The sequence below is a fragment of the Anas platyrhynchos genome, chromosome 2, assembly GCF_047663525.1.
Source record: "Anas platyrhynchos isolate ZD024472 breed Pekin duck chromosome 2, IASCAAS_PekinDuck_T2T, whole genome shotgun sequence".
Lineage (NCBI taxonomy): Eukaryota > Metazoa > Chordata > Aves > Anseriformes > Anatidae > Anas > Anas platyrhynchos.
Window position 1 is genome coordinate 158,425,903 of NC_092588.1, and position 26,649 is coordinate 158,452,551.

Below are 26,649 nucleotides of genomic sequence, written 5' to 3' on the forward strand. Positions count from 1 at the left end.
CGTGCCGAGCCGTGCTGGGGGCAGCACCGTGCCCCCCCACCCCCGGACCCTAAATCCCCTTCCCTTTTCCCATTTTTTCCCTAAAATTCACCCCAAACCCCCCCCTCAGGGCTATGGCCCCCCCGGGGCGCTGAGCCCGGCTCGGCCCGGCTCGGCATGGCTTCCCGGGAGCGCCTCTACGAGCTCTGGATGCTTTACTTCGCCAAGGTGAGCCCGGACCCCCCCACACCCCAAAAAAAAAAACCCCAAAAAATTAAAATTTAGGGACCCCCCCACTCCACCCTAAACCCCCCTCCACCCTCTTGCACCCCCATCCCTCCCCTTCCCCCCTTTACAACCCCCAAACCCACGCCCTCCCCCGTAAAAATTTAAGGTTTTCTTGCCCCCCCCTTGCTTCCCACCCCTAAATTTATAGGGTTTTTTGACCCCCCTTTCCCATTCCCCCCCCCTCCCTAAATCCCCCCCCCCTCATAGTTTTGGGCTTCCCACCCCAAAATCCCTTTAAATTTAAGGCTTCAGTGCCCTCCCCCCCCCCCCCGCCCTCCTCTTCCCCCAAATTCGGGGGCTCCGCGACCCTCCCCTAAATGCCCGGGGGGGTTTGGGACACCCTAAAAAGCCCCCCCTCAGCCAGCAGCCCCCCTTTTATCCCCAGCTGTGCCCCCAACCCCATTTTTTTGTGTCACCCCCCCCCCTCCAGCAGCAGGTGCGGTGACATTGGAGCCATGTCCCTTATAGGGGGGAAATTTGGGGGGGGTCCCATAAATTTGGGGGGGATCCCATAAATTTGAGGGGGGGTCCTATATCTTGTGGAGGCGATCCCATATCTTGTGGGGGGTCCCATATTTTGGGGGGGGTCTCACATTTTGAGGGGGGGGTCCCATATCTTGGGGGGGTCCCACAACTTGTGGGGTGGGTCCCATACTTTGGGGTTTTTTTGGGGGGGGGAATTTGCTCCGGACCCCCCCTGTTTTGGGGTTTCCCCCCTCCCCCCAAGCGTATTTTGGGGGAAAAAAAGGGGAATCTGGAGCTGGGGAGGAGGTGGGGACGGGATACCGGTCACTGGGGTGCTCCCAGTTTGGGGACTGGGATGTACTGGGGGGGCAGGGGGAGGTGTGTGGGGTGTGGGGGGCGTCCTGTATGGGGATATCTGTGGTGCCGGGGGGGGCAGGGGGTTATAGGGGCAGGGGGTTATAGGGGCAAGGTTATAGGGGCAGGGGGCTATAGGGGCAGGGGGTTATAGGGGCAAGGGGTTATAGGGGCAGGGGGTTATAGGGACAGGGGGTTATGGGGGCAGGGGGTTATGGGGGCAGGGGGTTGTAGGGACAGGGGGTTATAGGGACAGGTGCTTATAGGGACGGGGGTTATAGGGACGGGGGTTATGGGGACAGGGGCTATAGGGGCAGGTGCTTATAGGGACAGGAGCTATGGGGGCATGGGTAATAGGGACAGGGCTTATAGGGGCAGAGTTATAGGGACCGGGGCTATAGGGGCAGGTGCTTATAGGGACAGGGGCTATAGGGACAGGTGCTTATAGGGACGGGGGCTATAGGGACAGGGGCTATAGGGGCACGGGTAATAGGGGCAGGGCTTATAGGGGCAGAGTTATAGGGACCGGGGCCATAGGGGCAGGGGCTTATAGGGACAAGGGTTATAGGGACAGGTGCTTATAGGGACAGGGCTTATAGGGACAGGTGCTTATAGGGGCAGAGTTATAGGGACTGGGGTTATAGGGACCGGGGCCATAGGGACAGGTGCTTATAGGGACATGTGCGTATAGGGACAAGTGCTTATAGGAACCAGGGTTATAGGGACAAGTGCTTATAGGGACAGGGGCCATGCCACCGGGGTGCGCACACCGCTGTGGGGACGTGTCACGCTGCGCAGGTGGGCACTCCTACGGGGCCATCGGCCACACCATCGGGGTGGCACGCTCATATAGGGCCGCACGCCACCCCAGTGGGGTGACACCAGCGAGGGGGTGGCTTTTGGGGGACAAAAAGGGGCGGACGAGGAGCCGGGGTGCCAGCGGGACCCCATACAACTTTGGGGGGGGGGCGCACGGAGAGGTGGCGGCGGTGGCACAGGTGACATTGGGGTGGGGACATCGGGGTGGCGATATTGGGGTGGGGACTTTGGGGTCTGTGCCGATGTCCTTATGGGGTCGGTGGCATGGGGTGGGGGCGCGGAGACCCCCGCGGCCCCCCAAGGGCGCACGGTGACAGCGGTGACAGCCACCCCCCAAGGGGGGGGGGGGGGGAGGAAATGTCGTTGGGGCCGCGGGTGACTTGGCATTTCCTGACCCGTTTTACACAAGAACGGAGCAAAAAAAAAAGGGGGGGGGGGGACAGGAAAAAAAAAAATTATAAAAAAAAAAAGTGAAAAAAACAAGAAAATAGGAGCGCGGTGTCACCGTCACCCCGGTGTCCCCACGCGCGTTTCCGCTCCCCGGTCCCGCCACCGCCCCTTCCCGCGGCGGCTCCGGGGGCCATGGAGGAGCGCGGGGCCCCCCCGGAGGTAACGGGGTGCTGGGGGGGGGTGGGTGACACCCAAGGGTGCTGTGTGGGGTGTGGGGGGGTTGTGGGGTGGTCCGGGGGGGAAGGCACCCAAGGGTGCTGCGTGGGGGGGCAGCTCGGGGCGGTGCAGGGGAAGTGGGGCACCCTTAGGGGGTTGTAGGCACCCCAGGGTGCGGTGTAGGGTGCTCGGGGGCATGGGGCACCCTAGGGTGCTCCGTGGGGGTTGGAGGCACCCCAGGGTGCTGCACGGGGGCGTGGGGCACCCCAGGGTGCTGTATGGGGTGCACGGACCCCAAGGGTGCTGCACGGGGTCCACAGGGACACGGGCACCTAAGGGTGCCCTATGGGGTGCACAAGGGTCATGGGGCACCCAAGGGTGCTGCACGGGGTCATGGGGCACCCCAGGGTGCTGCGTGGGGTGCATGGGGCCGTGGAGACCCGTGGGGTGCGCAGGCACCCAAGGGTGCTCCATGGGGTGCCTGGGGACATGGGTGGCCCAGGGTGCTGCATGGGGACACGGGGCACCCTAGGGTGCGCCATGGGGTGCACAGCACCCAAGGGTGCTCTATGGGGTTCAGGGGAACGTGGGCACGCTGGGGTGCCCCATAGGGTGCCCAGGCACCCAAGGATGCTCTGTGGGGTGCAGGGGCACCCAAGGGTGCTCTATGGGGTGCAGGGGGGCATGGGGCACCCAAGGGTGCTCTATGGGGTACAGGGGGGCATGGGGCACCCAAGGGTGCTCTGTGGGGTGCAGGGGCACCCTAGGGTGCCCCATAGGGTCCCCGGGCACCCAAGGGTGCTCCATGGGGTGCAGGGGGGCAGGGGCACCCCGGGGTGCCCCATAGGGTTCCCAGGCACCCAAGGGTGCCCCATGGGGTGCACAGGGGCATGGGGCACCCAAGGGTGTTCTATGGGGTGCAGGGGGATGTGGGCACCCTGGGGTGCCCCATAGGGTCCCCAGGCACCCAAGGGTGCTCTGTGGGGTGCACAGGGGCATGGGGCACCCTAGGGTGCCCCATAGGGTTCCCAGGCACCCAAGGGTGCTCTATGGGGTGCAGGGGGTCAGGGGCACCCAGGGGTGCCCCATAGGGTTCCCAGGCACCCAAGGGTGCTCTATGGGGTGGGGGCTGGGTGATTCACCCCTTGCACAACCCCAGGGGTGGGGCCGGCATTCTGCCCGCTGATTGGCTGGCGCCCGCCTGGAGGACCAGGTGCTCCGCGTGCTGATTGGCTGGCAGGTGGAGGGGTTGGGTCGCTCCGAGCGGTGATTGGGCAGGGGTCATCTTCGAGCGGCTGCGCCTGGTGCTGATTGGCTGGTAGGTGCAGTGGGGGACAGGTGCTCTGCGTGGTGATTGGTCGGTTCCTCTACAGGTTGTTGTGCTCTGTGTGCTGATTGGTCGGTGCCTCTACAGGTGGTTCTGTTGTGTGTGCTGATTGGTCGGCGCCTCTACAGGTTGTTCTGCTCTGTGTGCTGATTGGTTGGTGTCTGCAAGGCACTGGATTCGGCCCGCACTGATTGGCCGGCGGCTTTGGCGGGGGGGATCTCCTGGGATCTGATTGGCCGGCACCCAGCCTGGGGATTCAGGGGTCCCCCCGGGGCAAAAATAATGAAAAAAAGGTAAAAAAAATTAAAAAAAAATAAATTTGTGACCTGACGGCCGCCCCCCCCCCCGGCAGAAGGACCTGGCGTACCTGCAGCAGTGGCTGGAGGCCTTCGTCATGAACTTCGAGAAGGTCATCGCCCTGCCCTCGCTGGAGCCCCGCAGGTGAGGGGGTCGCCCCCCAAAAAAATACCCCCCCCCCCCCAAAAAATAACCCACCCCCAAAAAAAATAACCCACTCCAAAATGAAATAATCCACACCAAAATGAAATAACCCACTCCAAAAAGTTAGCCTCCCCCCAAAAATACCCCCTTCCCAAAAAAATAACCCACCCCCCCAAAAAAAATAACCCATCCCCCAAAAAAATAACCCACCCCAAAACGAAATAACCCACGCCAAAACAAAATAATCCCCCCCCCAAAAAAAATAACCTACTCCAAAAAGTTAACCTCCCCCCAAAAATAATACCCCCTTCCCAAATAAATAACCCACCCCCCTAAAAAAATAATCCACTCCCCCCAAAAAATAACCCACTCCAAAACAAAATAACCCCCCCCAAAAAAAATAACCCACTCCAAAAAGTTAGCCTCCCCCCAAAAATATCCCCTTCCCAAATAAATAACCACCCCCACAAAAAATAACCCATTTCCCCCCAAAAAAAAAACCATCCCCCCAAAAAAATAACCCACTCCCCCCAAAAAATAACCCACCCCCCCAAAAAATAACCTATTCCAAGAAAAAATACCCCCCCATAAAAATACACCGCCCCCAAAAATATACATCGCCCCCAAAAAATATACACACCCCCAAAAAAAACACTCCCCCTCAAAAAAATATACCTCTCCCCCCAAAAAATACAACTCTCCCCCAAAAAATACCCTTTTCCCCAAAAAATAGCCACCCCCCAAAAAAATAACCCACCTCCCAAAGAAATAACCCACCCCCCATAAAAATATAACCCCTTAGAAAAAAAATAACACCTCCCCCCCCAAAAAATAACCCCTACCCCAAAAAATAACCCACCCCAAAAATAACCCCTCCCCCCAAAAATAACCCACCCCAAAAAATAACCCACCCCAAATAAATAACCCCCCCTAAAAAAATAACCCCCGCCCCTAAAAATCCCCCTTAAATACCCTTCCCTCCAAAAAATACCCCGCAAAAAAAGAATAACCACCCCAGCCCCCCCCAAAATGATATCTTCCTTAAAAAAATAACCCCCCCTTAAAAAAATCTTCCCCCCCCCTGCCCTGGGTTCGCAGCCGGGGTTGGGTTTTGGGGTTTTTGCTGCAGCGCCGGAGGCGGCTCATCCGCTGCCTCGCTCGGTGGTTTGCAGCCATCCGGCCCCGCGGGAGGCTGGTTGGGGGGGGGGGGGGTTATTTATTTTTTGGGTGGGGGAGGTCCCTTTCTGCCTTATCCTAATTTTTTATTTTTTTTTTCCCCCCCCCCAGGCCGGAGGATTCGGCGTCGGAGATCCCGGTGCTGCCGCGGGAGGTGCTGCAGGTGCTGAGCCAGCGGCTGGCGCAGTGCGGGGGGCACGGGCAAGCCCTGCTGCTGCTCAAGTTCTTCATCATCATCTGCAGGTGGGTGCCCCCCCCCCCCCGAACAAACAGACCCCCCCCCCAAAAGGACAGACCCCCCCCGGACAGATAGACCCCACCCCAAAAGGACAGACCCCTCCCCAAGTGGATAGACCCCCAGGGTTGGGGGAGAGGAGGGGTCCCACGGCTCCGTGGTGGCTCCCTGGGTGCTCGTTCCTCCCCCCAGACAAATATTTGCCCCCCCCCTAAAAAAATATATTTATTTGCCCCCCCCCAGGGCATCTCTGCCCCCTCCCAAAGCGTGTATTGCCCCCCAAAAGTGCATCCCCCTCAAGCGCATCGTGTCCCCAGCCAAGTGCATCACGTTGCCCCCCCCAAAAAAATGCATTGTGCCCCCCCAAAAAGTGCATTTTGCCCCCCCAAAAGTGCATTGTGCCCCCCCCCAAGAATTTAATTGTGCCCCCCCCAAGAATTTCATTGCCCCCCCCCCGAAGTCCATCACACCATCTCCCCAAAAACCTCATCGTGCCCACCCAAAATGCATCGTGCCCCCCCAAAATGCATCGTGCCCCCCCCAAATTCATCACACCCCCCCCAAAAAAAATGCATGGTGCCCCCCCAGGTGCCTGATACCCCCTTCAGGTGCCCCCCCCATATTATCCAGCCCTGTTCCTCCTCCTGGGGGTCCCCCCCCAGCCACCCACCCCCTTCCTACCCCTTCTTCTCGCCCCCACCCAACCCCTGGGGGTCACCCAACCCGAGACTTCGTCCCCCCCCCTTGTCCCCCCCCCTCACCACGGGTATTTTTAGCGCTGGAGGGGGGCCAGATCCCAAACAATGGGGCTGGGTGGTGCGGGAGGACACGGGGTCAGCCGAGGACGTGGCTCCTTATCCCACCCCCCCAGCCCATTATCTCCCCCCCGGGGGTGTTATAACGCCCCCCCCCCGGTTATATTGTCCCCCCCCTGGGTGTTTTGTCCCCCCCCCCACTGCATTTTCCACCTTGCAGGAATTTGGAGAACGTCCAGGGGGACAAAACGCCCGGCTTCATCCCCGAGGTGCTGGCGCTGCTGCGGGGCTGTGCGAGCAAGGTGGGCACCGTGACCGTGACCCCCCCACCCCAAAAAGGGTTTTAGGGTCCGGGGGGGGGGGCACTGAGCTTCTGCAGGACCCCAAATTTTGTCTTTTTTTTCGGGGGGGAAAGGAGAGGGATGGGGGAAAGGAGAGGGACCGCTTTGCGCCTCCGTGGCGCACGGGTGGGGTGGAGCAGGGAGAAGGCGGGCTGGGGGGGCTCTGGGCGTGTGGGGGGGGGTTATTAATTATTAATTAATAATTAATTGGGATTAACCGTGCTCTGCACACCCCCCCACACGCAGCTGAGAAGCGGGCAGGAGGAGGGGGCGCAGCTGGAGAGCGTGATGCTCTACGCCCTGCACCTCTGCGAGTGCCTCTTCGACCCCTACCAGACCTGGCGGCGGCAGCTGAGCGGGTGAGCCCCCCCCGGGGGGGTGGGAAAAAAATCGTCGTCCCCCCCCCAAAAAAAAAATAATATTTGCACCCCTCTCATCTCCCCCCCTCACTCCTCTCCTTCCAGGGAAGTCGTCAGCTCGCAGGAGAAGAGCAAGTACAAGTTCGCCCCCGCCGCTTTGCCCCCCGAGTTCGATGCCTTCTTCCAAGGTAAATCTGCGCCCCCCCCTTTTTTTGGTGACCCCCCCCAGGGCCAAATTTTTTTATCTGAAGCTGTTTTTATTTTTTTTTTTCTGGGCACTTTAATTTTTTTACACCCCACCCCCATATTACACTGGACTTAAAAGGATTTCACGGGGATTAACTCAAGGCGGCTTTCCGAGGGGGGGGGGCGTCACTTTCGGACCCCCCCCACAGCCCCAAAACCTGAGCTTTCGATGCTAAAATTTAATTTATTTTGACTTCAATCGCCTAGAATTGACTGGGAGGGGAAACCCTGCGAACGCAGGTGCGCTCCACCAGTCCGCCGCCTGGCAGTTCTTGCAGGATTCGCCCCCCCCCCCCACCTCCTTTTTGGGGCAAAATCCTCCTTTTCCACACATTCACCTTATTTCGAAAGCCCCGAGAAACAAAGCAAATGGGATTTTTTGGGCGAGACTGATGGCTTAAGGGCACCGAAACCAAGCGATCGGCGTCCTTTTAACCCAAATTTTGGCCGTCGTGGTGCACGGGGCTGACAAAAATACAGCCTGGCCGGGAAACCCTAAAAACCCCATAAATGAGCCAAAAAGGGGAGGCCCCCCCCTGGGCAATGGGGTTGCAGAAAGCCCCTAAAACTCCCGGCAAGCTGTTCCCCGTGCCGGCTGTGAATCCCCAACCGAGCTCGATTTTAGCACAAAACCCCGGGGTTTTAGACCAAAAAACTCCCCCCTGCAGCCAAAGCTGCCCAAATCCGAGGTGTTTGTGCCCGTTTTCCCCCAACAGGGTCCAGCGCCACGGATTCCGGGTCGGGTTTTGGGGTGGGATGGGTGGAAAAAGGAATTCTTGCCCCTTTTTTTCCCCCATCTCCCCTTGTCCTTGCAGAGAGCTTCCAGCCCGGCGGGCAGCTCCCCGACGAGCTCCAGCTCCGGGTCATCCACCTCTTCGGGGCCATCCTCTCCGGGTCCAAGGTATTTTTGGGGTGGGGACGGGGACAGAGGGGACACGGGGGGGTCCCCACGGCTCTGCCCCCCCGGTGGGGCTGGGTGCATCGGCACGGGCTGGGGAGAGGGAAACCAAGACCCAGCCCCAAGCCTGAGCTGTTCCAAGCAAGGAATTGAGCTGGAATTAAACAGCTTGACTTCCAAAAGCCTTTTGGGGTCACGTTTAGGAATCACAGCATGGGTGACGCCCTCAATTCACCCTAAAAAAAAAACAAAACGAGGGTGAAGATAAAAAGCAGCCCTGGCCGCTCAGCTCCGGGGCGGATAAGAGCACACCTTGGGTGGATAACTCAGCGCCGAGCACTCGTGGGCTGTAAAAAACTCAGAGCTCAAAAATAGCAGGACTTGATTAACAGTCCCAAAACGTGCTTTTTTTTTTTTTTTTTTTTTTTTAATTAATTTGCCAGCAGCGGGCGGGAAAGCCTCACGGAGAGACCCGGAGCGCTGCGCGCATCGCCGGGGGCTGGCTTAGACGCGGGGATTTACCTTGGCAAGGGGAAAAAAAAAAAAAATAGGGATAAAATAAAAATCTGCTTGCTCCTCACAGCCCAACGCTCTGCGAGCCATCACGCCGGCGGCGCTGGAGGTGCTCCTGGGGGTGCTCCGGAGAGGGGGCACGGGGCCGGCGCCGTGCCCGGGGCTGCTGGAGCTGACGCTGCGCGGCGTGGTGGCGGCGGTGCACGCGCTGCACGCCAGCAGCCCCGGCCCCGTGCCCCTGCGCTCGCTTCTGGACGGCTACTTCAAGGTGCTCAACGCCAACCCGACCTCGGTGACGCCGGCCGGAGACCTCATCGCCCTGAGGGTGCAGATGTTGGGTAAAAACAAAGGGTTTCGGGTGGTTCGGAGGCGGGTTTGGGGTTGCGGAGGGGGCTGAGAGAGGTTTTTGTTGTCCCGGTGGATGTGGTGTTGTAGATGCCATCCCGGCCATGCTGAGCTGCGATGATCGGCCGGTCCTGCAAGCCGTCTTCCTCAGCAACAACTGCTTCGAGCACATCATCCGCCTGCTGCAGAACAGCAAGGTAGCTGCACTGCTTCGGGGTTTTTTTTTTGGGGTTTTGCATCCTCATCTCCATCCTCATCCTCCCCATCTCGAAACGGCTCAAAACGGCTTGAAACGGCTCGAAACGCCACGCCACGCTCCAGGAGCCACCCCAGCACCTTCCCCACCTCGCCCTCACCCCAAGCCGGGGCAGGGATGGTGCCTGACCCTATTTTTTCTCCCCCTACACCCCGACCTGGCCTTTCCTTCCTCGCCCCAGCTCTACCTCAACAGCACGCAGGAGGCGGGTGAAGCCCAGGACAAGCTCCCCGTGCAGCCACCGACGGGCGGTGGGCTCCAGCAGGTATTCTATGGGGCTGCCCCACAACACAGCTGCCTGGTGGGGTCGGGGGAGATGCCCACAACCCACCCACCCCCTTTTCCTGCAGGTTTTTGATGTCGGCTCCGATGCCATCGCGGTCCACGCTATCGGGGTGCTCACGGCCATCATGAGCAACTCGCCCTCGGCCAAGGTGGGTGAGGAGGGTGGACGGCTCCCGGCGCAGCTGGGGTTGGGGTTTTTTTTTTTTCAAGCTGCGAGGTGTTTTGGGGACAAAGCAGCTCGTCCCAGGGGGCCGCTGCAGAGCCCGACGTGCCCGGGTGTTTGCAGGAGGTGTTCAAGGAACGCATCGGCTATGCCCACCTCTACGAGGTGCTGAGGAGCCAGGGCCAGCCCACCCAGCGCCTGCTCCAGGAGCTCCTCAACATGGTGAGTGCTCCCGTGGCTTCTTTTCGAGTGCTGGAATCCTACAGGGGAACAATGGGGTCGGTCTTTGCCTGCTGCAGCCCCTTCTTTCACCCCCAAGTCCCTGCTGGGTCCCCGTGGTCCCCATCCCGAGGTGGCCTCACTGCCTTGAGCTTTGAGTGGCGCTCAGCTTTGGGGAGATTTGAGCCTTTGGGGAGGGGTCTCGGGAGGGTTCCCCAAAACACTCGGTGCACGGGGGTCTCCCAAGGGTTTTGGTGCGTGGGGGTCTCTCAGAGGCTTGGTTCTTGCAGGTCTCCAAGAGTTTATGTCTGGTGGGGGGTCTCCCAAAACACTTGGTGCAAGAGGGTCTCCCAAAGCCCTTGGTTTACGAGGGTCCCCCAAAACCCTTCATTCATGAGGGTCTCCCAAGGGGCTTGAATCATGAGGGTCCCCGAAGGCCCTTCATTCATGAGGGTCCCCCAAGGGGCATGGTTCACTAGGGTCTCCCAAGACCCTTCATATATGAGGGTCTCCCAAGGGGTTTGGTTCATGAAGGGTCTCCCAAGGGTCTTGGTTCACAAGGGTCTTCCAAGACCCTTCATTCACGAGGGTCTCCCAAGGGGCTTGGTTCATGAGGGTGCCCCAAGACCCTTCCTTCATGAGGGTCTCCCAAACCCCTTGGTCCACGGGAGCCTCCAAGACGCTCAGCGCACAGGGCTCACCACTTCATACCCAGGCCAGTCAGGAGGAGCATCCATCCCTCTCCCCATGCCCACACCAACCATCTCCTATATTTCAACAGGCGGTGGAAGGCGACCACAGCTCCTTCCCGGCTCTCCCCATCCGCAACGAGCAGCCTCTGCTCCTGCTGCTGGCCTGGCTCCCCTCGCTGTCCTGCCGCGAGCTCCAACTCTTCCTCGCCGAGCGCCTGCGCCGCCTGTGCGAAGCCTCGCTGCCCGGCCGCCTCACCTGCGTCAAGGCGGGCATGGTGGGCAGCCTGCTGGCCGCCCTGGCCGCCGAGCCCGCCCTGCCTCCCTCCTGCTCCGAAAATCTGCTGGAGCTGCTGCGGGAGCTGGGCGGCCTCTCCATTCGGCCCGGCGAGCTGCGGCAGCTGCTGCGGCTGCTGCGGCGCGAGCGGGGCCGGGGGGCGCATCCCTACACGGCGCCGGTGCTGCGGGCGCTCTCGGGGATGGCACGGGCTGAGGGACCCCCGCGAGCCTTGCAATATTTCGACCTGACCCCCGGCATGGCTGGGATCATGGTGCCCGCTGTCCAAAAATGGCCCGGCGGTGCCTTCGCCTTCCACGCTTGGCTCTGCCTCAGCGAGGAGGAGCCCGGCCCGCCGGCGAGGCCGAAGAGGAGGCAGCTCTACAGGTGAGGCTGGCCAGGGGACAAGAGGAGGGTGAGGAAGATGAGGTGCAGCCATCCTCACCGTGCTGTCCTCCCTTTCTGCAGCTTCTTCACGGCCAGCGGGACGGGCTTCGAGGCTTTCTTCACCGCCGACGGCATGCTGGTGGTGGCCGTCTGCACCAAGAAGGACTACATGACGGTGGCGCTGCCAGAAGTGGCCTTCAACGACTCGGCCTGGGTGAGTGACGTCCCTGTCCTCGTCTCCATCCCCGTGGTGGGGACAGGGACGGGCTGAAACCCTCTTCTCAACCCCGCAGCACTGCGTCGACATCGTCCACGTCGCCGGCCGCCGGCCCTTCGGCCAGAACGTGGTCAGCATCTACGCGGACGGGCACCTGCGGAAAACGGCGCAGCTCCGCTTCCCCTCCCTGCACGAGGTCAGGGACCCCTCCCCGGGCACCTCACCCCGCTCTGGGTGGCACCTTGGGGACTAAACACCGCTCCCTGTCCCCTGCAGTCCTTCACCTCCTGCTGCATCGGCTCGGCGGGGCACCGCACCACCACCACGGCCATCGGCAGCAGCCACCCGCCGCCGTCCCACGGGCCGGAGCTGTCCTTCCCCCCACACCCCGCTCTCTGCCGCTCACAATCCTTCCCCGCCGCCCTGGGACCCCACGCCTGGACCCCTCTGCAGCCCCCCACCGAAGGGGTGGTGGCCACCACGGCGGCCGGCAGCCAGGACACCGAGTGGGGCACCCCTACGTCCCTCGAGGGCCACCTGGGCTCCGTGGCCATCTTCTGCGAGGCGCTGCAGCAAACCCAGGTCAAGGCGCTCTTCTGCTCGGGTACGTGGGGGCAGGGGGACATCCACGGGGGTGCTGGGGGGGTCCACGTCTCCAGCTCTTCGCCGCTCAGCGCTTTTTCCTCCCCCAGGTCCAAACGTGGCGTCCCCGTTTACGCTGGAGGGCGACCTGGTGGAGCTCAGCAGCAAACTCCTGCTCTACTACACCCCGCAGGTGAGGGCTCCCGTTGTGCTTGACCTTCCCCTCGTGGTCCTTGAGGTCCAACCCACCTCATCTTCCCCCAGTGACGTTTTTGGGGTGATGGTGGGGACCCAAGTGTCCCCGAGTCCTCACGGGGTGCTGTGCTCTCTTCCAGGCCTGCAGGAACAACATCTGCCTGGACCTCTCTCCCAGTCACGGCCTGGACGGGAGGCTGACGGGGCACAAGGTGGTCAACTGGGACGTCAAGGTATGCTGGGTGTAGGGTGGCTTGGCCTGATTCACCCACCCCATAGCTTGGAGGCAGCCAGGCCTCACCATGGATGTGGGGCAGGGGGTGCTGGATGGCCCTGGTGGTTCCCCTGAACCCTACGGGGGGGAATCAGGGGAATATGTGGTATGGGATCTGTCAAGGACCCATGGGTTCACCAAGGGTGGTGGCCCCTGGGCCACCAGGGTCAGCCCTGGAGGTCCTCAGTGTCCAGGCTGGGCACCGTGGGTGGTTGCTGCAGGGGAAGAGGTGTTTTGGGGGCACCTTTTGGGGTGTTCCCAGCTTGGGTGAGCTGGCAGAATGATCCCTGGGGTCCCTGGCCCCAGATGGACGTGCGACCTCCTCCTCTACACCACCATCACCACGCAGCCCTCGGGGACACCCAAAAAAATCTCTCGCCTCCCCCCCCCCCCGGCAGGACGTGGTCAACTGCGTGGGCGGGATGGGCGTCCTGCTGCCCCTGCTCGAGCAAGTGGTGAGCAAGAAGGAGGAAGCCGAGGACGAGCAGGAGACCAACGACCTGGTGGGGCCAGAGCTGACGTCCTCCAGGAACGCCCAGGGCATGCTGATCCCCCTGGGCAGGTCCTCAGGTGAGGTCCCCGAGCGGGGTGAAGGAGGAGCAGTGCCGTAGGTAACCCCGCTGCCACGTGGGCTGGTGTCTACCACGGGCAAAACCTTGCCTGGGGCACCAGGATTTATGGGGCAGTGGAAAAACCATCGCCGTCGTTGACGTCTTTTGAGGTTGTTATGACCTAATTAGTCATAAATGAGCGGTTCTGGGAAGGTGAGGGTGGCTCGAGCCTGCCTGGCTCCGGTTTTGCTTTTGCGTGAGGTCCCTGGTGTCCTGCATGAACCTGATGTCTTGGTGACAGAAGCCTTGGTGACATGAGATTCCTCCCGATACCCAGCTGCTAATTTTCGGGCAGAAAAATGAGGTTTCTCAGAGCAACCTGAGCTTTCTGCTCGGTTAAGTTTGGGGGAAATAGGTGAAGGGGCTATTTTGTGGTGGGGTCACCAGGGTGCCCATGGCTGCAGAAAGGGGGGAAGGACCCTGGTGGGAGCGAGCTGGTGGCTCCCAGCTCTCCCCGTGCCTTGCAGAGAGCAGGCTGGAGAGGAACAGCGTGGCCGCCTTCCTGCTGCTGGTGAAAAACTTCATCCAGCACCACCCGGTGAACCAGGAGAGCCTGGTGCAGTGCCACGGGCCGGCCATCATCGGGGCACTCCTGCAGAAGGTAGGGAGCTGCCGAAACCACCAGGCTCCATCCCAAAATCGCTGCCCAAACCACAAACCCCCCCTTCTTATCTCCTTATCACCTTATCACCCCGGGCAGGTCTCCGGTCCGCTGCTGGACATGAGCACGCTGATGGCCTCGCAGATCCTGATGGAGCAAGTGGCCTCCGAGGGCAGCGGGCTCCTGCTGCACCTCCTCTACCAGCACCTCCTCTTCGATTTCCGCATCTGGAGCAACAGCGACTTCGCCGTCCGCCTAGGTGAGGGCAGGAGGGCACCCGCGGGGGGCTCCCCGGGGCCCGGTGGTGGCCGCTCACCCCCCTCTCCACGCAGGTCACATCCAGTACCTGGCCAACGTCGTCAAGGACCACAAGCAGCGCATCCGCAAGAAGTACGGGGTGCAGTACGTCCTCGACTCCATCCGGACCTACTACGGGTGAGCTGCTGCTTGTAGACGGGATGCTCGGCCCCCAGGCACTGGTATTGTGGTGGGCTTGAGCCCTGGAAGGTGCAGTTTGGGGTGGATGCCTTTTATTTGGGGTGGACGCCTTTTATTTGGGGTGGACACCTTTTATTTTCGGTAGTATCCCCCCTGCGAGCACATCAGGGGAAAATCTGATGGAGCATTATGGTGTGCACGGGACCTTCTGCTCCCCATGCCCCATCCCCAAGCGTTGCATGGTCTTTAACATACCCAGATCTGCAACTGGTTAGCCCCAAAATCCACCCCAGCAGTAACTGGGGGCATCGTGGTTCCTGCAACAAGCTGATGCTCTTTTCTTGCCTGACCCCGTGGGTTTCTGCAACAGGATTCTCACACCCTGCAGAGACCCAAACCCGTGGGCTGGGTGTTTCCTGGGGTGCCTGCGGGGATGTTCCCACTGTCCTGGAGCTCCTCAGGCTCCGTGGTGGGATTTGGGATTGTGCTGGTGATGAGAGGCAAAAGGGCAGCTGTCCGCATCCCCAGCGGGAACATCCCCGTGTGTCTCTTCCCCAGTTCCTCCAGGGAGAAGTCCACCACGACGGACGACATCAAGACGGTGCAGACCTCCCTCTTCAGCCTGGTGAAGGACTTCTTCTGCCGGAGCTTCTCCGGGGAGGAGATGCAGAGCTTGCTCAACTACGTGGCCGCGGCGCAGGATGAGCAGCAGGTACGGCGCCCAGCCACCCAGATCCCACCACGCCACCCCAAAAAGGGTCCCCAAACACGTAGGGCTGGCCTCGTTCTTGGGAGAAGCTCAGCGAGCAGGTGGGGAGAAGCCACTGAGATCCCGGTGGGGTGCGTGGAGGACAGCGTGCACCCTTTGCCTGCAGGTCTGCGGGGCGCTGGAGGTGATCCACAGCCTGCTGAAGGGCTCGCCCGCCCAGGAGCAGCTCTTCGCCTTCCTCTTCGAGCCGGGCCACGTGGAGGTCCTCTTCTCGCTGCTGGTGCAGAAGAAGTTCTCGGATGAAGTGCGGGAAAGGGTCTTCAAGGTGAGAAGGGGTCCCCGGTGTCATCCCCCGAGGGTGGGGGCTTCTCCATGGGGTCACCGCCACTTTTCTGTGCCTCGCCAGATCCTCTACAAGATGCTGAAGTACGAGAAGGTCCCCGAGCGCTGCAAGAACCGCCTGAAGCTGAAGGACATCGGGTACCAGGGGCTCATCGCCTGCCTCAGCGACATCCCCGGCTCCATGCTGCTCTTCCGCTGCCTCTCAGAGCAGGTCCTCGGGGCAGGTACCGTGTCCCCTTTTTGTCCCGTCCTGGTGGCACGCCACGGGGCCATCCTGGTGGCTTCCCAGCTCAGTGGGGCTGGCTGGAGGTAGATCTGGGGAGCTTTGGTGGCTTTTGGGGGACCAAAACTCTCTCCTTGCCTGCAGATCCTCCCAATTATAAGGACCTGGTGGCCGTGGTGTACCTGTCCCACCGGGCTGAGCTGACGGTCCGGCTCGATATCTGCCGCAAGGTGAGCAGAGCGAGGTGCAGGGGGTGCCACCATGGGGTCACCACGGGGCTGAGCTCCCCCATGGGATCACGGGGACATGGGGACAGCGAAAACACCCCACAATGGGACCTGGGGGTGCTCAGAACCACTGCCAGCCAGCCTGACCGCCCTGCTCCTGCCCTTTGTGGGGTCCAAGCCCCCCGAGAGGCTTCGTGGAGCTGAGGTGACCCCGCTGGGTGTCTCCCCATCTTGTCCCACAGCTCTTCCACTTGATCTACGCGCAGCAGGACATGGTGAAGCAGCTGGCGAGGCTGGCGGGCTGGCAGGACACGCTCACCAAGCTCTACGTCAAGGAATCCTACGAGTCCCGCCAGCACAGCCTGAGCCTCTCGAGCAGCGGGGGCTGCCTGGAGCTCCTGCACCTCTCTGAACCCCCCGGCAGGGACGGAGGCACCGAGACGGGAGGGAAGGAGGCGGGGGGCTGCACGAGCCCCCCGCCCACCGAGCTGCAGGAGCTGGACGTCTTCCTACCTCTGGGCTACGAAGCCTCGGACCAGGAGCTCTCCGAGGGCTTCTCCGACCACTCCACCTCGCCGAGCGGCCGCACCAAGTCCTTCCACTCCTACAACTTCAAGTCCTTCGACTCCTCCGACCGCGCCAGCCGCTCGTCCTCCAACCCCGGCGACGTCCCCTTTGATGGCGTCTACCACCCGCTTTCTCCCTTCTCCACCTCGCCCTTCGACCTGGGGCTCGACCTGGCCAGCACCAGCTCCATCGCCACGGCCGAAAGCGGCGCGCAGACGCCCGCCAGCGGCCCCGGCACCCCCTCACCCCTGGAAAGCTTCAAACCCTTCCCGGGGATGCGCACCCGCAAGAGCTCCAGCCTCTCCAACGTCCTGGATGAGAGCAGCTACCAGGACGCCCTGCCCAGCGACAACGTCTCCAACACCAGCAACCCCCAGGTGAGCCGCCGAGCCGTGCCACCCACCTCCTTTTAGGAAATTCCAGCTGGGTTTTTTTCCTAAACATTTTTTCCACCTTTCCGGCAGCAAACGCCCGAGGAGGAGCTGTGCAACCTCCTGACCAACATCGTCTTCTCGGTGACGTGGCGCGGGGTGGAAGGTTGGGACGACGCGGCGTGGAGGGAGCGCGGGCAGGTTTTCTCCGTCCTCACCAAGCTGGGCACGGCTTGCGAGCTGGTGAGGCCCCCCGACGAGATCAAGCGCAGGTTTGTGGGGGTTTACGGAGGGTCAAGGTGGGGGCTACGGGGTGGTGGGGACCCTACAGAGCTCCCCGCTGTCCCGCAGCCTGCTGGAGATGATGCTGGAGTCGGCGCTGACGGATCTGAAGGAGTCGGGGCCGGCCGCCCTGCCCGGCCTCACCCAAAATGCTCTCAAGCTGCTGAGGCTGCTGCAGGATTTCTTGTTCTCCGAGGGGCACAACAACCAGGCCCTGTGGAGCGAGAAGGTGAGCGGCCACGGGCAGGGTCCTGACCCCAAGGAGGACTCTAAACCCTTGTGTTGCGGTTAGCCTTGCCCCCAAACCCTGCCCCTACACCTACAGCCCGTAAATCTAACCCTAGAAACTAACCCAAGCCCTAATCCTAAAACCTAACCCATTAACCTGTAAATTTAACCCTAACCTGTAAACCAAACCTTAAAACTTAGCTCCAGCCCTACACTCTTGCCATAAACTCCAACACTAACCCTAAGCCTTAACCCCAACCCTAAGCTGTAACCCCAACCCTAACAGTACACCCTTGCTGTAAACCTAACCCTAATCCTCAACCCTAATGCTAATACCTAACCCTGATGTTAGCCCTAAATCTATAGCCCATAAACCTAACTCTAGGAACTAACCCAAACCTTAATCCTAAAACCTCACCCTGGCTCATGACCTGTAAACCTAAATTGTAAAGGTAACCCTAAACCTTAACTCTACACTCTTGCTGTGAGCCCCAATCCTATAGCCTGTCTGTCCCTAGTCCCTAACCCTTAACCCTACACCCTTATCCTAAACCCAAACCCTATACCATAATCCTATACATTAAGATCTTTATCCCTGATTTATATAAACCTAACCCTGAACCTCAACCCTAACCCTACATCCTTGCTGTAAACCCTACCCCTAACTCCTAACCCTGACCTTTAAGGTTAACCCTACACCCTTGCCATAAACCCAAACCCTTAACCCTAATCTAAACCCTAATTTATAACCTATAAATCTAACCAGACCTCCTAAACCCTAATCCTAAACCTTAACCCTACATCCTTGTTATAAGACTCAACCCTAACCCTAATCCTAATCTTAACCCTAAACCTAATCCTGACCTTTAACCTTAACCCTACACCCTTGCCCTAAACCCAAGCCCTAAACCCTAGCTTTATACTCTAAATCCTAATTCATAACCTATAACTCTAACCAGACTTCCTAAACCCTAATCCTAAACCTTAACCCTACATCCTTGCTATAAGACTCAACCCCAACCCCAATCCTAACCTTTAACCCTAACCCTACACCATTCCCATTAACCCCAACCCTAAAACCTTTCCCCTGCCCCTAATTCCTTCCCCTCCCCATAACCCAAACTGGTGTCGAGCAATGGCTGGGAGATGGGGACCCGGCTCCACCTTTGGGGCTGGAGACGGGGGTCTCACTGTGCCCCCCAACCCCAGATCTACGAGGGGGTGAGCGGCCTCCTGGACAAGCTGGGCGTCTGGTACCACCTGGCCAACGGCACCTCCGACCTGAAGGAGATGGCCCAGACGGGGCTGCGCGTCCTGGTGGGCTACATCATGCTGCAGGACCCCCAGGTGGGTCACCTGGGGGGCTCTAGGGGGGGGAGACCCCAACCTTTTTAGGGCCGGGCAGGAGGCTTCACCTCACGCCCCCTGTGCGTCCCCTCTCCCCACCAAGCTGCACTCGCTGGCCTACGTGAAGCTGCACAGCCTGCTGCAGACCGCCTCGGCCCCAAAAAAGGATGAGGCTTGCTACCTTTTGGGCAAGCTGGAGACCCCGCTGCGACGCTCGCTGGACGCCAAATCGGAGACCTTCTCCTGGCTGGTGCCCATCGTGCGCACGCTGATGGACCAGTGCTACGAGACCCTACAGCTGCAGCTCTTCCTGCCCTCGCTGCCCCCCACCAACGGCAGCCCCACCTTCTACGAGGACTTCCAGCTCTTCTGCAGCACCCCCGAGTGGAGGAGCTTCATCGAGAAGCACGTGGGTGGCGCGGGGAACCCTGTTTGGGACCCTCTTCTTGGGCTTAGAGGTGGCTCTCGTGTTGGAGTGCCACCAAGCTGGGACATCCCAAACCCATGCCAGGGTGACCCAGGAGGTGCTGGTGCCCTGCTGAGCACCCTACAGACGTCTCCTCTCTTCCATCCCTGCAGGTGCAGCCCACCATGGCCCAGTTTGAGATGGACACGTTCGCCAGGAGCCACGACCACATGTCCAACTTCTGGAACGCCTGCTACGATGCCATGATGAGCAGCTCCCTGCGGCGGGAGCGGGACAAGGCGGACAGCAGGAAGATGTTCCAGGTACTGCCTCCTCCGAGCCCCGGGGACGTCTCCCTGGGGACGTGCTCCTTGTCCCAGGGCCGTGCTCCTCACCCCAGGGATGTGCTCATCACCCCAAGGATGTTCTCCTCAGGCCAGGGATGTCACCCCAGGGATGTGCTCCTCACCCCAGGGATGTCACCCCAGGGATGTGCTCATCACCCCAAGGATGTGCTCCTCACCCTGGGGCCATGCTCCTCACCCCAGGGGTGTCACCCAAAGGGACGTGCTCCTCACCTTGGGGATGTTACCCTGGAGATATCCTCTTGATCCCAGAGCCTTCATCCCAGTGATGTGCTCCTTAACTTGGGGATGTCATCCTAGGGACATGCTCCTCACCCCAGGGATGTCACCCCAGGGCCGTGCTCCTGACCCCAAGGATGTCCCCACAGGGACATGCTCCTCACCCCAAGGATGTGCTCCTCACCTTGGGGATGTCATCCTAAGGACATGCTCCTCATCCCAGGGACATCACCCTGGGGATGTTCTCACACCACAGACGTCACCCCATGGACGTGTTCCTCACCCCAGCGACGTCCCCAACCCCCAACCCTCACCATCACTTCCCCTTTCCACCAGGATCTGGTTCTGGAGCCGGCGGCAAAACGTGCCAAGGCCGAAAACGCCCGGCACGCCAACGTGCTGAAGCAAGCCAACAACCACCAGAGCACCGTGCTGAAGCAGTGGCGCTCCCTCTGCCGCCTCCTCACCTCGCCCCGCTCCGCCTGGGCTGACCGGTGAGCACCCACACCCCCACCTCAGCTCCAGTTTGGGGTACGGGTGTGGATCTGGGGGTCCCTCATCCTCACCTGCCCCCCAGGAACCCACCTGAGGTTCGTTGGAAGCTCTCAAGCGCCGAGACCTACTCGAGGATGAGGCTGAAGCTGGTGCCCAACCTGAATTTTGACCAGCACTTGGAGGCCAGCGCCCTGCGGGACAACCTGGGTGAGGCTGGTGGGCACCCAGGGGTCCTCGTGTTCCCAGGGGGGGCTGCTTGCTGATCTCCCCCCTCGTTCCAGGAGCTGATAACCTCCACAACCCCGCCGAGTCCCTCCCGCTCGCCATGGCCAAGGAGGCCAAGGTGAGCGAGCTGGAGGACGACCAGCTGGCCGAGGAGGACCTCCCCGTCCTGGACACGCAGTGAGTGTCCCCGTCCCCATCCACGACCCCAAGTCCCTCTCACCCGGGGGGTGTCCTCACCCTTTGGGGGTGTCCTCACCCTTTCCCTGTCGCCCCCCAGGGCCGAGCCCAAGGAGCAGAACCAGCGGGAGAAGCTGGTGGTCTCGGAGGACTGCGAGCTCATCACCACGGTGGCCGTCGTCCCCGGCCGCCTGGAGGTGACAACCCAACACGTCTACTTCTACGATGGCAGCAGCGAGAAGGAGGAGACGGAGGGAGGTAAGGGCACGTGCCTCGGAGAGCACGGGGAGGGGGGACAATCTCTGCCCAACCCCTGCTCCTGGAGCTCCTCGGGGGGCTCCCTGCAGCGCAGCGGGGTGAAGACGCCCCCGTCCATCCCCTGTTCCACCCCAAAGCCCATCTCCAGTGAGGCCGACCTTTTGGGGTGCTCTCCCTGGTTCCATCCCCAATCCCTGCCCTTCATCCCCTGCCTCTCCCCCATTCTGGGTGCTCTCTGAACCCCCCTGGGCTCTGTGCTCCCCCGGCAGGGATCGGCTACGACTTCAAGCGCCCCTTGTCCCACCTGCGTGAGGTCCACCTGCGCCGCTACAACCTGCGCCGCTCCGCACTCGAGCTCTTCTTCATCGACCAGGCCAACTACTTCCTCAACTTCAAGAAGAAGGTGGTGCCACCTTTTTCTACTCCCGAGCCCCAAAAGCTCCAGCCGGGCCCCCCTGGAGTCGCAGGACCGTGTCGGGTCCACGTGGGGACCTCGAGCATCAGCAGGGCTCTCGCCTCCGTCCCTGCAGGTGAGGAATAAGGTTTACTCCTGCATCCTGGGGCTGAGGCCCCCCAGCCAGATCTACTTCGGCAGCCGCTCGCCCCAGGAGCTGCTGAAAGCCTCGGGGCTCACCCAGGTACCCGTGTCCCCCCCTCTCCATGTCCCCCCCCGAGGGTGCCCGTGCAAAGGGCGGTGTCCACGCGCCCCCCTGTGGGGCCAGCTGTGGGGTTTGCTCCACCGTCTGCCCCAAAAATCATCTCAGCCACCCCCTTTTTGCTCCAGAAATGGGTTCTGCGGGAGATCTCCAACTTTGAGTACCTCATGCAGCTGAACACGATCGCGGGGCGCACCTACAACGACCTCTCACAGTACCCGGTGGTGAGCTCCCCGTGTCCCCCCAACCCCGGGCTGCCCGGTGGCCTCAGGTCCCCCCCAAAGCCTCACCCACCCTCCATCCTGACCCCCCAGTTCCCCTGGATCCTGCGGGATTACGTCTCGGAGACCCTCGACCTCACCGACCCGGCCGTGTTTCGGGATCTCTCCAAGCCCATCGGGGTGGCCAACGAGAGGCACGCGCGGGACGTGAAGGAGAAGTGAGTGCCCCAAAAAAAAAAAACAGGGACCGTGGGGTGGTGTAAGGACTGGGGCACCTTCTCTGACCCTGCTGCTTCCCCCCCAACACCAGATACGAGAGCTTTGAGGACCCCACGGGCACCGTGGACAAGTTTCACTACGGCACGCACTACTCCAACGCGGCGGGCGTCATGCACTACCTGATCCGCACCGAGCCCTTCACCACGCTGCACATCCAGCTGCAGAGCGGACGGTGAGCACCCCGGTGAGGGTGGGGGGTGGAAGGGGGGGACGCAGAGCCACCGCCACCACCGCCGGGGTCCCACGGTGTCCCCCCCGTTGCCCCCAGGTTCGACTGCTCGGACCGGCAGTTCCACTCGGTGCCGGCGGCGTGGCAAGCCCGCATGGAAAACCCTGTGGACGTCAAGGAGCTCATCCCCGAGTTCTTCTACTTCCCCGAGTTCCTGGAGAACCAGAACGGTACCGGGGGGGAACGGGGATGGGAATGGGGACAGGATGACTGGTTTCCTGACCCTCTGTCCCCCCCTCATTGTCCCCAGGCTTCGACTTGGGCTGCCTGCAGATCTCCAACGAGAAGGTGAACGACGTGGTGCTGCCACGGTGGGCGCGCTCCCGTGAGGACTTCATCTACCAGCACCGCAAAGCCCTGGTGAGATGGTGCAGCCCCCATCTCCTCTCCCACTGGGGAAAGGTCCTTTTTGGGGGGCAGCGGGTGTCCCCAGCCCCCCCGTGACACCCCGTGCCCCTGCAGGAGTCGGAGTACGTCTCGGCGCACCTCCATGAGTGGATCGACCTCATTTTCGGGTACAAGCAGCGAGGCCCGGCCGCCGTGGAGGCCCTCAACGTCTTCTACTACTGCACCTACGAGGGTGAGCTGCGGGGACAGGGGGTGGGGGGCACCTGCAGGGTGGGGCCTCATTAAAAATCCCCCCCTGTTCCCATCCCCAGGCGCCGTGGACCTGGACGCCATCGCCGACGAGACGCAGAGGAAAGCTTTGGAGGGCATCATCAGCAACTTCGGGCAGACGCCCTGCCAGCTGCTCAAGGTGGCTCAGTCCCCCCAAAAATCCAAGCCCCCCCAGCTTCGTTTCAAGGGGTTCTGCCCCCATTCTCACGGGTCTCACCCTCTCCCTTCCTCCAGGAGCCCCATCCCGCCCGGCTGTCGGCCGAGAGCGCAGCCCGGAGGCTGGCCCGCCTGGACACCCGCCCGCCCAACGTCTTCGAGAACCTGGACCAGCTCAAGTCCTTCTTCGTGGAGGTGGGGACAGGGACACGGGGTGCTGGGGGTGCCGGCGGCGAGCGGGGCACCCACCAGCTGTGTCTTCCCCGCAGGGCATCAGCGACGGCGTGGCCTTGGTGCAAGCCGTGGTCCCCAAAAACCAGGCGCACTCCTTCATCACTCAGGGATCTCCCGACGTCCTGGTGAGCGCAGGGAAACTGAGGCACGGGTGCTCCTCACCCGAGGGTGACAGTGTTGGGGGTCCCCCAGGCACATCACCGCTGTCACCCCTCCTCTGCCCAGGTCACCGTGAGTGCCAACGGCCTGCTGGGGACCCACAACTGGCTGCCCTACGACAAGAACATCTCCAACTACTTCAGCTTCACCAAAGACCCCACCGTCTCCAACGCCAAGTGAGTCCCCGTCCCCGAATCCCTCGGGGCCGCGCGAGCTCTCCCGGTCCCTGCGATGCCAGGAGCGTGTCCCTGCCTCCATCCCGTGTTGTCCCCCCCCCACCAGGACCCAGCGCTTCCTGCAGGGCCCCTTCGCCCCCGGCGCGGACCTGTGCTCCCGCACGTTGGCCGTGTCCCCTGATGGAAAGCTGCTCTTCAGCGGGGGACACTGGGACAACAGCCTGCGTGTCACCTCCCTGGGCAAAGGGAAGGTCATTGGGCACATCACCCGGCACATAGGTACGGTGTCACCCTCCTCGGCGTGCCAAGGGGACCTGGGATCACGCAGGGGACATCCCCACAGCCCTCTTGGTGCCACCTGCTGGGGTTGGGCTGCCAAGACACACGGGGACGGGGCCCGGCGGCTCACGGTGTCCCTCGGGGTGTCACAGATGTTGTCACCTGCCTGGCGCTCGACCTGTGTGGCATCTACCTCATTTCTGGCTCCCGGGACACCACCTGCATGGTGTGGCAGGTCCTGCAGCAGGTACGGGGCTGCGCCGTGTGCCGGCTCTCGGGGTGAAGGTGCTGATTTCTGGGGCCTTACGATGGCACAACGAGGTCCCTGATGTCCCCGTGTCCCCTCCACCAGGGCGGGTTCTCCAGCGGCTTGGCCCCCAAGCCCGTCCAGGTCCTATACGGCCACGACGACGAGGTGACGTGCGTGGCCATCAGCACCGAGCTGGACATGGCCGTGTCGGGCTCCAAGGTGAGCCGTGGATGGGTGGCGAGCCTCATCCCAGGGAAAAAGGCACCGGCCATCGCGCCACCCTCATCCTCTTCCTCTTTAGGACGGCACCATCATCATCCACACCATCCGCCGGGGCCTCTTCATGAAATCCCTGCGGCCGCCCGCGGAGAGCTCGCTGCCCGCCGCCGTCACCCACCTGGCCGTGGGGCCCGAGGGGCAAATCGTCACCCAGACGGCCGTGGGCGAGCGCGCCTCCCTCAAGGTGAGGTGACAAAGCCGGGCTGCGCCTCCCCTTTTCCCCAGGTCCTTTTGATCCATCATCCTTCCCCCTACTCCCTCCCGCAGGACAAATTCGCCCTGCACCTCTACTCGGTGAACGGGAAGCACCTCGCCTCCGTCCCTCTGGACCAGGAGGTGACAGCCATGTGTGTGACGGAGGAATTCGTGGTGCTGGGGACCATGCAGTGCGGGCTGGAGATCCGTGACCTCCAGAGGTGAGGGCTGGCACCCCGCTGGTGCCACCAGCACCCCCTCGGGATGCTCACGGGGTGTGCCATCCCCCAAATCTTCTCCCCCTTTCGCAGCCTCCGGGCGGCAATGCCCCCCGTGCCCATGCGGGTGCCCGTGCACAGCGTGTCGGTGACCAAGGAGAAGAGCCACATCCTGGTGGGGCTGGAGGACGGCAAGCTGATCGTGGTGGGGGCCGGGCAGCCCGCCGAGGTGAGCACGGCCCCACCTGGCTGTGGGGTCGGGGGTGGCAGTGCGAGACGGGGGGAGGTCACGTCGCTGTGTCCCCGTGTCCGGATGGGATGGGATGGGATAGGATGGGATGGGATGGGATGGGATGGGATGGGATGGGTGGGTTGAGTTGGGATGGGATAGGATGGGATGGCTTGGATTTGGATGGGATGGATGGGTGGGTTGGGGTGGGTTGGATTGGGATGGGTTGGGATGGGATGGGGTGGCTTGGATTAGGATGGGATGGGTGGGTTGAGTTGGGTTGGGGTGTGTTGGATTGGGATGGAATGGGATGGGTGGGTTGGGTTGCGTTGGGATGGGATGGCTTGGATTGGGATGGGATGGGTGGATTTTGTTGGGTTGGGTTTTGTTGGATTGGGATGGGATGGGAGGATTAGGTTGAGTTGGGATGGGATGGCTTGGATTGGGATGGGAAGGGTGGGTTGGGCTGGGTTGGATTGGGGTGGAATGGGATGGGATAGGTGGGTTGGGTTGAGTTGGGATGGGATGGGATGATTTGGATGGGATGGGTGGGTTGAGTTGGGTTGGGCTGGGTAGGATTGGGATGGAATGGGATGGGATAGGTGGGTTGGGTTGAGTTGAGATGGGATGGGATGGTTTGGATTTGGATGGGATAGATGGATTGGGGTGGGATGAGAGGGTTGGAGTGGGATGGATTGGGATGTATTGGGGTAGGGTGGGACAGGCGGGATGAATGTCATGGAGTGGGACAGGATGGGATGGGGATTCGCACAAGGAAGGAGATGGGGTTTGGATGGGAATGGGGATTCAGATAGGGGTTGTGGGTAGGGATAAAGAAGGGATTGGAGATGGGGATGGGGAAGAGGATGCAGAAAGGATAAGGATGGGAATTGGAACGGGATGGAGACAGGACTGGGGATGGGAATTGAGAAAGGGTGAGCATGCAGCTGTGCATGAGGATAGGGGTGGGAAAATGGAAGGGGATGGGGACGGGGACATGGAAAGGGATGGGTCATGGGGTGGGTTCTTAACCCCCCTCTCCCCTAGGTGCGTCCGGGCCAGTTCCACCGGCGGCTGTGGCGCTCCACGCGCCGCATCTCGCAGGTTTCGGCTGGCGAGACGGAGTACAACCCCAACGAGGGCAGGTCCTAGGCTGCCACCCCACACCTGGCCCTGCCGGGCTTCCTGCAGCTCCCGGCCCCTCCTGGGGGGCACGGCGATAAAGGGGGGGACCCCGCGACCCCCCCACATCAGCGCCCCGAGCCCCTGGCGAGCCGGGGGGCGAGGAGAGGAGGGGTGAGCCCCGAGCTCCCCACAGCCGGGGCTGCGTGCTCGGCCCCTCGCCGTGGCCTTATTCAGCCCCCCCTCTGGGCTGGGGGGACAGCAGTGGGATGAGGGGGGCGAGGAGGTGCCCGGGGGGGACCCCTCGCTGGGAATGGGGGGGTGCTGTGTGTGTCCCCCCCCCACCAAGCCTGCTGGCCAGGAGCCGGCTGCCCCCTTCCCCGACTGTTTTTTTTCTATCGATTTCTAGCTCTTTTACAAAAAAAAAAAAGGAAAAAAAAAAGAAAAAAAAGAAAAGAAAGAATAATAATATATCTATCTATAAAAAATAAACGTGCACAAGGCCCTTGTCTGCCCCGAGCTGTCTCTGTTGGGGACGTTCACCCCCCCCCCAGGCTGTGTTTTTGG

The 26,649-nt window shown here is 61.5% G+C and overlaps 1 protein-coding gene across 1 annotated transcript; it reads left to right on the top strand.

The window, feature by feature from the left end:
• The first annotated feature begins 50 nt into the window (after positions 1-50).
• NBEAL2 (neurobeachin like 2) lies at positions 51-26,587 on the top strand. Its single transcript, XM_072033950.1, is given in 57 exon segments — positions 51-207; positions 4,191-4,279; positions 5,567-5,698; positions 6,666-6,747; positions 7,033-7,145; positions 7,251-7,333; positions 8,207-8,292; positions 8,873-9,140; positions 9,238-9,344; positions 9,585-9,668; positions 9,754-9,837; positions 9,975-10,073; positions 10,852-11,423; positions 11,505-11,637; positions 11,717-11,836; positions 11,917-12,244; positions 12,333-12,415; positions 12,558-12,650; positions 13,090-13,261; positions 13,770-13,903; positions 14,003-14,162; positions 14,236-14,338; positions 14,900-15,053; positions 15,217-15,375; positions 15,457-15,616; positions 15,760-15,845; positions 16,085-16,197; positions 16,385-16,505; positions 16,508-16,786; positions 16,874-17,052; positions 17,132-17,291; positions 18,500-18,637; positions 18,741-19,046; positions 19,217-19,366; positions 19,964-20,121; positions 20,205-20,329; positions 20,404-20,524; positions 20,625-20,782; positions 21,052-21,185; positions 21,313-21,420; positions 21,567-21,662; positions 21,753-21,877; positions 21,970-22,110; positions 22,207-22,337; positions 22,418-22,527; positions 22,630-22,747; positions 22,827-22,924; positions 23,020-23,136; positions 23,211-23,300; positions 23,401-23,510; positions 23,617-23,789; positions 23,942-24,036; positions 24,142-24,258; positions 24,341-24,502; positions 24,586-24,734; positions 24,825-24,960; positions 26,008-26,587. Coding segments are annotated over 57 exon segments (8,058 nt in total). The 5' UTR covers positions 51-156; the 3' UTR covers positions 26,113-26,587.
• Positions 26,588-26,649: the final 62 nt, after the last annotated feature.